This window comes from Pygoscelis adeliae, unplaced genomic scaffold (genome assembly GCF_000699105.1).
Source record: "Pygoscelis adeliae isolate BGI_AS28 unplaced genomic scaffold, ASM69910v1 Scaffold155, whole genome shotgun sequence".
Taxonomy (NCBI): domain Eukaryota; kingdom Metazoa; phylum Chordata; class Aves; order Sphenisciformes; family Spheniscidae; genus Pygoscelis; species Pygoscelis adeliae.
The window spans coordinates 3,166,486-3,178,482 of NW_008824932.1; the positions used below are offsets into that span (position 1 = coordinate 3,166,486).

General features: G+C 39.3%; 1 protein-coding gene across 1 annotated transcript in view; it reads right to left on the bottom strand.

Annotated features, from left to right (window-relative positions):
- Nucleotides 1–1,478: 1,478 nt before the first annotated feature.
- PAX3 (paired box 3) overlaps nucleotides 1,479–11,997 on the bottom strand; it is a 38,164-nt gene continuing 27,645 nt past the window's right edge. The window contains exons 5-6 of the mRNA XM_009325108.1: nucleotides 2,134–2,380; nucleotides 1,479–1,602 (exon numbers count right to left, since the gene is read on the bottom strand). Coding sequence (XP_009323383.1) covers nucleotides 1,568–1,602; nucleotides 2,134–2,380 — 282 coding nt within the window. The 3' untranslated portion in view covers nucleotides 1,479–1,567. The remainder of the gene's footprint in view (nucleotides 1,603–2,133; nucleotides 2,381–11,997) is intronic.

An 11,997-nucleotide genomic window follows, 5' to 3' on the forward strand; every position in this document is an offset into this window, starting at 1 on the left:
ATTTAGCACAATACTACATTTTAGGACAAAATCATCAGTGCTTTGCAAGTCTTCATAATGTTTATTCATTATAAATAGTAAATATTTACTGAACTTTTTACATGAAAGACGTTTGGTTTTTGTTTTCTTTTTTTGTTTTTTTTATTTGTTTTTTTGGGGTTTTTTGTTTTTGTTTTGTTTTTTTTTTTTTACAACACATATGTTGTCGTAGAGGCTGCAACACAAAGATAATATTTCATTTTTCCATCACCCTTAAGACCAATGTGTGAACTAACCTCTGTACTGAACCTAGTCTAACTCACTACTTCATAGTCCTTAACGCTAAAAGGAATGTATTTGTGTTCTGCCTCCCTCTTTGTTCCAAGAATAGAGAGAAATAAATAAACACCGCCTTCCATCTTCCTCTTCCTCTCAACATCACAAAACACAAATTTATTGACATTCTAAAATGTCACAATGCAAACTTCTTGTAAACCTTGGTTTCTATAATCATATTTTCTATATTGGATATCGCTGTATAATTTAAACAAATGTGTCAAATACAGGTCCATCTCTGTCCATGTCCTGTACATCACTAAAAAAAGTAAACGTAATCATTCATTCGTATTGTTTCCTGAAAACGACCTTTAAATCATGATTAGCAAGCTGGATTTTAGTTGTCCAGCAGACTGCAACATTTCTGTATTTTATCGTCAGGAATTACGCACTGCAAAAATAAAAGTACCTGCAAAAATATAGTTCTGATTCTATCTCTATGACTTTGGATGATCCCAAAGTTTGTGTGAGGTACACAGTATTGCACGTTGCTAGGCAGTCATGAAAAATCAGTTGCGTCGTTGTTGATTTTTTTTTTTCCTCCCATGTTTGTTCGAAAAGGTACAATGGACTAGGAAAACTCCACATACAAAAAGGTAACATCTGCTTTTCATGTTACACAAGAGCTCGTCTCTTGGTAAAGCACAACTTGTAAGTGACATTTATTGACAACCTGATTACAAAAGCATGGTAAGGTAACCGATAAGTTGCTCGGCAAGTCTTTCGCACTTATCCTAGCTTCCCATGGACCGTGACATTTCCTCTCGATGACAATTTCCAGTGTGTAAAATGGAAGAGGTTCTCCTGCCCTTGCTTCAGAAACTGAGCAGTTTTACAGTTAGGCAAAAGTCAGCACTGGATGTCAGATGAGTCAGAGTACGCAGAGCTCAACTGCTCTAAGTTTCAAAATGTTCCATTTGTCCCAATCAAAGCACATTAATTTCAACAACAAAAAATGGAATGTTTTGCCAGGCAGTGATATTAAATACTGCTCTGTTTTGTATACCCACTCATAATGAACCATGTCGCATTTATTTATTCATTATTGCTTTTGGCCTTTGTCTTCTGTGTAGCTTTGTCCAGCCTTCAAAAGTCTACTAAAAGCTATGACTGGAGAGAACATAACAAGCCTGCTTCTCTCAGTGGGGCTGCCCCAGTTTAGGCTGCAGTGTGGTGAGAAGATCCCTCGTATCCAAGCCTTGGAGTGAGACCGGAAAACAAGACCAGCTTTAACTTGAAGTGGACAGTTCATTTATGCAATATCTGGCTTCAGATAATGAAAGGCACCTGCAAAAAAGCAAAAGAAGCTTTTTAAGTCATGCTGTGACAACCTCACAGCATGGGGCCATGCCAACTACAGGTTGACATTGTCATATTTAATACTGATATATCAAAGGAAAGCGACTAATATTTTTATTCCTAGGACAAGTTTGACAAAACTCTATGTATCTAGGATTATATACTGTAATGATTCTTGAGCTGACCTCATTAAGAACATGTGTTTCTAATAGTGGAATGCCAGTGGTTATTTCATTTTGGACAACCCTTATGTTTTACCTAATGGCAATCAGGTTTCATGTCTCAACAATTAATAACATCAAGATGTTGTTGACATCACTTAAGAAAATAATTATGCAGCAGAAATCTTGCTCGAACAATCAGCTATCTCACCAGTGCACTCCGCTCAGCTTTGGAGAGAAGTGGTAGTCGGCCATCAGGATCTCTGCTCATAATTTTCTTTGTTACAGACAGAAAGTACAGACCGTTGATAAACGGGTACGGTACTGCACTTCACGGTGCGAATGTCCCAATACTCACTTTGTCCGTATTGCCCATACTGGTAGCCTGTGACAGGGTCCATGCTGTAACCCGTGGTGCTGTAGGTCGGTGGGCAGTAGGACTGGGACGTAGGCAGGCTGTCTAAACTCTTCATGTGGTCTAACCGCTGGCTGCAGCTGGCTGAGACAGTGGTGGTGGGCTCCAGGCCCCCAGTTAACGGGGACAGGGCATAATCAGTTTGGGGCTGGTGAGGCACACCACCGTGGTTAGTCAAGAGTCCCATTACCTAAAAGGTAGAATAATAGAAAGAGTTAAAATATGTGAAGAACTGCGCTGCTTACAGAGCCACAGGAGTTCTCAAGTCTGTCATTTGATTTCCTAAAGTAGGTAGACTTGGTATTCAAACCATGCTCTGAGTACCTAATCCAAAGAGGAAGTGGAATTTGGTTGCATCATCCACCAAAATAAAAACTGATGGCTAACCACCAATAAAAAGCGATACCAAGGGCAAATAAGGAAAAATCACTTTTAAAACTTTTATGATTGTAGAGTGCCTAATCCCATGCCCCAGCTGGGATCTCTGCAGATGTTTATTCCTTCAGGACTCAATTATAAGAGATTAAAAGGCAAGTAGTGGCTCTTTAGCCACGCTCTCCTGCATGATCTACAAACACAGGAAAGCTGGGAAAAAGCTCACGCAATTTTCCCCCCCCCCCCAAGATCTGCAGTCATTAAAATGAAATTAATTTGGAGCGGATCACAGCAACACTACCGATGGAAATAACAAAGAATCCCAGCACAACATGAATACGTGGGGAAGGGGCAGAGCAGCCGTAACTCCTGCTGCTGCGTGCCCTCTCTGCTGGCCTGGGAAGAAATGAACGTGAGAGAGTAAAGTGATGGTCGTAACACCAGTTCTCAACTTCATCCGCTGAGTCAGAGGACACAACAGAAATGGTCTGGCGTTCCGGACCGGCTTCAAGTTGACTGTGACCCCCTTAATAAGCTGCTTGTACGTGAACAGTTATGAAATCAGCAGTCAAGATTAGTTGAAAAGAGATTACTGGAAAATACATGCTTGTCCCTATAAAAGCCCAGCCCTCTAGGCCATAATTTCCAGTAGAAAAGCAAACAAAATTTCAAAAGCAGCTGTGCTTTCAAGCAGGAGCGAAGGAAGCTACGGTGATAAGTTATTGTACAAAAATCACTCACGCTATAGGTTGGTGTGCATTTCCTTTCCCGGCACATCTCTATAGCACATTCTGAAAATAACTACTACTGAGAGAATTGCTTGATTCTGCTGGAATAAGTTGCACTTCAAAACCTGAGAAACAGCTTGCAGCCTGTAATGGATGGATGGCGTACAGCTTCTGCCAAAACAGCCTATTCTGATAATGCACAGGTGGTTCTTCCTCCAAAAAGGCATTACAAATATCTGACATATGCTGTGAGATAATCATTTTGCTTTACTGCACTTCTTACCGTAAACTAAAAAGAAACTATTAAAATTGGAGTCTATTTCGTAAAGAATAAATCTGTGCTCATATGAACAGGTCTGGTTCCTGAAGCTCTGATGCTCCTTCTTGAATTGTATTTATTTTCCATCGCAAAAGAAAAGGTTTTATTATCGTAGGGCGCTTGTGGTCCCAGCTCTAAGTTTTGTTTGTGTTTTAATGAATACATGAAATGAGCCCCAGGGATCATGATTTAAGCAGGAAGGAAGACCCATCCAGGTCTTACACGTCTGACAAGGAAAAGAGCAAGAGGCACAAGCAGAGTACTTCAAAAAGAGACACCCCGGTACCTGCACTGAGAACACAAAACATCTCTGCATCGGATGCACCCAAGACATCTCACCGAAAGAAAAAAATTCTGAGAAAGAGGTTCGGTTACTACTTACAGCACTAGAATGTTCACTTGTTTCACTAAGCAGAAAAACAGGAGTTTAACTGATGGTATTTTCTGAATGTTTCACAAACAGAAGTTTTCATGCAAAAAGAAGTTTCAAAATAGATCCAAAGACATCATTTAGATACTGAAATCTTATAACTTTTAAGTTAAAAACACAAAAGAAGAATTTGGATTCAGGCTACAAGATATTTTCTATTTAATTCAAATAGTCTTTTCAATGCACAAAACATATTAAAAGAATTTGAGGTTAATAAAAAACAATTTAAAAAATCTCTGGAATCACCACAGATTGAAAAATCATGCTATTTGCACAGCAACTTGCACAGCATTTTTTCCCAAAACTCCCTAAAAGCTGAAGTGACTGGGCCCTCAACTTTTTCTTCTAAAAATTGGTTCCTGAAAAGTATTAAAATTTCTAAAGATTATTTTAGTAAGTTTTTCTATTTTAGGAATTACAAACATTTTTCTTGTACCTTTGGTCCTGAAAATCTAGCATGCTTAATGATCTGACATTGCATCAGCAGGATACAGTATTAGAACCTATGTTCATTTAGGTTATATTAATCCTTGTCCATTAAAATTAACACTAATAGAGTTAAAAGAAGAGAAAGATTCACAAAAAACATAGCTTAACTTAAACATTTACATTGAAAGTTACTACTCTGGAAAATATTTACGTTGGCACAAGTACCATGGTTTTGACTACAGTTTAAAACATGCGGGGTTTATCAGAGATCTGAAATAAGTGCACAGCCCTTTCCATTCCCGCGTAGCACCTCTGTGATACCGATATTTACGGGGCTTTACCACGTTCTGTTCCAAGTTCAAGGGCAGGGAGAACGGGCTGGGCTCGCGGCGCCCTCGCAGCCCCGCTGGAGTCCCGACGGCAATCTTCTCCGCCTGAGCGCCCTCACATCACACACTGCCTCTACCTGGACTTGCAGGACCAATTGCTGAGTTGGGCAAATAGCTATTTTACCAACTACGTCCTTTAACTAAACTTTCTTCTGCTCAATATCTTCAACAGAATAGAGCGCAAGACAACATTATTTGGACTTTGCCAGCAAAAACAGCGAGCTCAGAAACTTTGAGATAGGAAGTTATTTTAGAGTTAGAGATTAGCCTTGAAATTTAAACCTGGATCCAGACACGATCTCAAAAGCCACTCAAATTTTGGTAGCATCTATATTTGGAGAGAGATTTGTCTTCTCTGACAAACTAAAGTTAGCATTTGGTGAGATTTACTTTAAACATTTTAAATTAATCAGATAACACAAGTCTTTAGGCATCTTTATTAAGCGCATATGCGCCTAATAGGCACTTTGGAGCAGAACTGACACAGCTCTCTGTCTCTGAGGTGGAGAAAACTGAAGTCTGAACGGTAACCATCTTCTCAGAAATATCTTCTTCAGAGGCCCTCAGAATCATCCTGCAGTTGATTAGCATCTAAATAATTAGATTTTTGGTCATGCCTGTTTTGAAAGCTATAAGGGAAGTAGCCTCAGGGCAGAAGTCTTTCATACGGTATGTGCCATGACCTTATCACCCATACAAGGAGTTACAGGAAGGGCATGGCTGACTTTCACCTAATCAATTAGAAAGCCATTAACGGGCCATGTCTGCAAGATGCTCAGCACCCTCAGCTTAGCGGTGCACCAGAGACACGCGAAGATCTGGATTCTGCGACTCAAATCTGCTGCTGGTATGAAACAGTATAGTTCTAAACAGGTAAACAGATCTCATTAGTTTACATAATTAAGGAAGACAAATTTATTCAATCCATATACCATCCACATTGCTAGAAAATACGTACTTCCCTCTGAATTACTTTGGGAAAGCCAAAGTAGTAATTGTCAGCCTCACAGATCCAGATCCCAAAGAAGTTGAAAGAAAACTCGAGGGCTGATCTAACACCTAGAACCAAATGCTGCTGTAACTATTCAATTTATTTCAGAGAAGAACTCCTATAAATGCTGTAAGTTTTCTGGCTACACATATTTTGTTCTCATTTTTTTAAAAAACACACGCAGAAATGCTGGCGCATAGCCTTTGAGCTTATACAATAGAAGACGGTATATATAATTGATAAAATAGATCTATTCTATTGGAAAACAAAGGCGCAATTAGGAATAAGCAAAGAGAACACAGTGAACTGTAACAACCAAGCTCTACGGAAAAGTTTTCAGAGAGCACATCCCAAGCAACCCAAAATGTTCACTAGGACAAATCCCTTGCTGGTGGGGTCAGCACCGCATCGCTAGCCGAGGATATGAGCCAGAAAGAAGAGGAGAAATTGAATGAGGAAAGCCTTAAAGACCGTGTACGCAACATCTGGTCCATTATCGGCTATTAGAAAATACTTCTATTATCAACAAAATAAAGGCCATTAAACTGAGAAAAAGCTTATTCTATTTAAATGAAACACTACGCCTGTTAATGTGGTTGGTATTTTAGGATGCGGGACCTACCATAGGCACAATAAAATTCTCATATGTTTTAATTCATTTACGCATGCCTGCATTTAATATGCTTTGTGACCATGTCTGCAATTAATATGATTTATGAGAAAGGAACATGTGCAATATTTTTGGGTACAGTGATACAATTTTTTTTCTCCTCCTGTGAATGAAAGATTTAATGAAACAGCTCAAGGAAAATTGTTGGCAGTTAACGTATTAAGTTGAACTGACAGAATCATGAGTAAACTTTAGTGGAGTTAATGATATCCTCTTATCTGACCCTGACACATTTGCAGCATGTAATTTACAGAAGCTCTGTCCAGGGAATCTTGACAAATGCTCCTAACGATGTCAGGGCAATGTTCCATTCTAATGTAAAACAGATGTGGGTCAGATACCCTCATTCATCACTAACACTGAAAATTTCAAACTCCTTCCGAGATGAATGGCGATACCTGCTGTTAACGCTTTTCACTGTAGAAAAAGCTCTCAAAACCAAAATATTGCACAAGAAAGAACACAGAAAGGATGGTTCTAATGCATCAGAATGAGAGATTTTAGAAGATTAAGTGAAATTAATTAACTACATGGATCTATACCTATAGGATCCTAGGATCCTAGAACCATGTTGCCGATTCATTTTTTATATATATATATATATATGAGTATTTCTGCCGAATACAGGAAGAAACCCAACAGAAAGCATTTTCGTGCCAAACGGCAAGCACTGGGAACCACATAGTTGGTTAATGAAAACAGGAGCAAATACGCTGACTTTGAACATCTGATGATCTGACCTTCTGCATCCTCATACCAAATGAGACCTCATGCTGATTTCACACCAGTGGACATCAGTGGTAGCTACACTGAAATGAGAGAAGGTGCACTGGTGTACATTTAGGGTAATTAAGAGGATAACTTGATCCTTCATGAATTATATTTTTATCTACAGGAGATTAGTAACGTTCACAACATTATCACAGTCTGTCACTGAACCCGTGTCTTTTTTCAGGTGCTAGATCATGGAGTCGCAGGGCTAGGTAACGTTATCAAAATAATTCAAAGAGAAGCTAATTATCTAGCTCCTGGTTGGATGGAAAATGTCAAGACAACTGAAAAAGTAAAACAGAAAGCCCGAAGAGGAACATATACTCATAATGTTTATATTAACATATATATAAAAATATGTAAGTGTATATATGTAAAATGAAACATCTCAAAACTTTTTCAGGCAGTCTCAGAGACTGTAGACTCATGAGTTTAAATGCTTAAATATGGCAGTATTACGTACAACAGTTCATAACCAGCCTCAGTTTGAGATTATGTTGCTCTCTGCCTGTGAACTCTTCTCCTCCCACCTTCTACTCAACCCAAAACACAACAGAAGGATTCCGGCCATCATGAAAACCAGCCCAGCTGTCTCTAGCTGGGCTCTCAGGCACCTTCCCCTCCACAACTGGGATACACAGGTTTGTTCCCTCTGAAAGCAAAACAAACAAAAAATTACACTTTTCTTTATTATTATTTCAAACAGTACTCAATTTTTTTGCTGGCAGATGGCCAGGGGATGGGATCTGCAAAGCTTTCGCAGGAGGACCCTCACCAAACTCAACGTTTAGCCCTACAACAGCAGCTATTGCACGATCTACACCTACACGGCTGGATTTGCCAACAGGAAATTGCTACAAAATCCTAGCCATTAAGGTAAAAGCAATAAGTTATCCATAAACCTGGGGGGAAAAAAGATAACGGACAAGCATAACTGGAGGAATCCAACCAGTAAGGAAGGGTTCATTCACGAGGCTCCCATTAATGTACCTGCTAGGGCCTCCAATCTAACCAGCACTGGGGAAAAACAAGTATTCTGCTATTTTGACTAGAGGAAGGCTCTTCGTATCCTGACCCAGCACTCAGTCTTTCTTTTATAAGAAAATTATTACTATTACTGATGTCCTGGCAAAAATCAAGATAAAAATAAAACAGTTCTCTCTAGAGGGGTAGAAAGTTTTGAAGGAAATTGAGCCCGATGCATTTAAAGATGGATACATGGTTTTCTAGAGTGACTTTGCTAAGGATGAAATTCTGCTCTTTCTGATCCCACTGCAATACATGCTTCTCACTGAATCATGCCGTGGTATTTTTAGTACCTTTCTTTGGAAATCTAAAATATAGAGCATAATTAAGGACTCAAGCGAGCCATCTGTGATTACTCATCACAAAGCCCTCATTCATATACCAGTCCTTAATTGAATAAATATGCAAGTATTCAGATTCCTGTTGATACTTCTAATTCTTTAATGAATTTACGAAATAGAAGTTCACCAATACATGCCACTCATATACTCTATGAAGGGCTGACTCATACTTTCACTTAAGTGGTTCATATTGAACTCCTACGTGTAGCAATAGTTAAAAAATATTTTAAGGTTTGCAGTGATGCCGAATGCTCAGCCTGCGTACAGTCTACGGAGGAAGGTAAGTCAGTTTTGTGAGCAATATCATTAAAAAAGGGTTAAGAAAACCAAGAAACTGATACGTTTTATATATATTGTGTCATTTTACTGTTACATTTTTGTATTTAAGATGTCTATATTTTTATTGTATTTCTAAACATTTATTTTAATAAAGTTACAGTACAATCAGCTTAAATTTCCAGAAAAGTCCAGAGCTTTTTTTCTATCTCCATGTAAGATTCCGGAGCTGTAAGAGAAGATCTGTTTTTTTGAAGGTTGAAGCCCCACTCACTCCCCCCCCCCAGCTTTTCTGGCATGATGGGGATGGAGGTGGAAATAGGCCCAGAGACAGAAGTTAAGGTGGACATTCAAAATGTAAGGTCACCTGTTTATTGTTGTTGCTATATTAATATATCATGTATGTTATAGTCCATGTAAATATATAATTATAGTATTTAAAATATTGCGATACTTACCAAACAAATAATAAATGTTATTATTCTTGCACGATAACAATTACAAAACTATTGGATCCCATCTATTTGTACCTACTCCAGAAAGAGAAATAATCAATACCATTGGCTGAACTTGTTTTTAAAATAAAAACAAACAAAGAAAACCCCCACCTTGTGCTCATGAAAATTATATCATGTGAATTAAGTTTCTTCCTCACAAAGAAACCCCTGACCTCTGTCTCATGTTCTTGGGTCATTAAGCGAAGAGCTCTCAAAGCCAAGTCCATTGTGACCAAGATCATGAGCTGCTCATTGGTGTGGGACTGGGATCCAAATGAAATGTTTCTGTGGGCAACCAGTTGGACAGTAATTCAACAGAAGGTATGGGAAAAAGTATAATAAATTAATAGTTGCTTCCCCTCCCCACCCCCCCATCCCTCTTAATGAGGGAATGCACGTTTTTAGCCACTGGTTCCTGTGTTTCCCTTAAAAGCAGAGTTAACAAGACAATATGAACATATCTAACTGATTCGACAGCTGCCATCAGATCCATACTTCAGATTAATGAAAACCAAGTGCTCTCAAAGACTTAAGAGAAGCCAATTGCCTAAGATCTATCTCACCAAAAAGAGTTAGGGGATAATTCTGAAACTCAGGCAGTGAAATGTTTTGACAGTAGAAGAAAGAAACCTTGAAACAGCTTGCATCTTTACTGCTGCTCACAGAAAAGTTTGGAGTTTTCTTATCAAGATTATTCCTGAGCTCCACGTAATGGCATGAGAACTGCAAATTTTGTTAAAGACTGTTATGACCTTCTCCGCAACCCATTCAACATTCAGTCCACTTCCCATTTCAAAACTGCAGCCTTTAAAGTTACTGGTTTGATTCAATTATGGGGGAAGATGACAAGGAAGAGGAAAAAGTAGATGCGAGAAGTTCTCTAGAGGGCAAGGAGGAAAAAAAATTATCTCCACAGGAGACAGGTTATTCACATTTGTTCTTTTTCCAGTAAAAACTTAACACTGCAGTACTATTTAAGTCTGGGTATCCTACGGGTTAAATACAGGAAGCAAGCGGCCTCGCGGGCAGCAATGCGAGCGGAGTATCGCTGCTCGATCTGAATCCACGAGCAGTCCGAAATGGCACGCTTCAAAACCAGCAAAGTGCCTGAACCTCCTGCTGTAGCGCAAACTCTGCTGCTTTGCCACTAATAAAAAGCACATGACAAGGTCAAGGGATGCCCGTGTACACCGGAAAAGCCTTTTCCCTTATCTTAAATGAAGCAGTTCAAAATATTGATATCCTGCCTTAAAAACAATCTGCTCTCTAGTACGACCATACACCTGCAGCTGCGAGACAAGTGTTTTTGCAGTCATTCTTCCGCTTTCCATGGGAAGAACCGGCGATGACTGTTAATGCCGGGATCAGAAAGTGACACGCCAATTCAGAGGCACACTTAAGTCCTGTACACACATATTAACACGTAGATAGGCTACTCCCTAATAATTTTGAGTTAACAAATGTTTGTTAAAAGAAAACGCACTGAGCAACTGAAACCTAATTTGAAAAGGAAATACAATATTCCCATAAACGTATGCATGAAAGCCAAGAAGCTGCATAATAGGCATGGAAAACATAAAAATATGCAATTTACATATATTACACACCAATAATCTCCATTCTGACATTATACTTAAAGAGCTCTGGCTGAGATGGCGTGCTTGCAGTTTGGATGCTTTTTCGTGAAATACAAACAAGGACACTCCTGGCTACCAGTTCCCCGAGACATTAATCCCTGTCTTATTCCCGCAAAAGCCAACCCTTTGCCGGTCTGTAAGACAGAGGTTCTCTCATCACAGCCAGGTAGCAACGAGTAAACCAGAGGAAGGAGGAGAAGAATCAGTCATCTGGAAGAGATCTGCAGACCTTGTCTTGATGTTAAAAAAGTGCTGAATAGTATTAACAAGGTGGGACTCTTTCTAGTCCTTTATTCTTTTAAACAAGAAAACAACGTTTTATTTCCCAGCCTGAAAGACAGGTATGTTATGGAGCATTCTGCTTCCTAAACCTGACCAAAACATACGGTCTTCTCCAACTTCCAAGTTCACGGCTAACACGATAAAAATAAAATTACAGCACCCTAGCCATCTTCCCTTGTCCTCTGCCTTCACCCAGTGCTTGCCTGAAACAACGTATTTGTCCATCATGCTCAAGAGCAAAGTTAGAAAGGAAACAGCCTGCGTGGAAAATAAAGCTTCCCCGCGGGTCTGCGCGTTAGACCCTCATTTGGAATAAACTGAAGTCAAAGGGGAAAAGGAGGTTTAAGTCTGGTAAGAATATGATCCTGTGAATCTTAATATTAGATTTTGTTCTGCACGTTCTGAGGGTTTTTTTTTTTTTAAATCACAAAAGATTATTTGGGCTTCAGACAAAGCCCCCGCTCCCCCCTCAGTCACCGTAAATTCAGCTTTACACACAGTACGTCCACAGAGCGCTTGCCTGAGAGGACATTGATGGGTGGAAACATTATGTTAATGGCTCACACACCCAGATTTATTGTGGTCAAAAATCCACCGGCTAGCAAAAAGACCTTCTTTCCTTCTCATCTAAATTCCACGCACACAG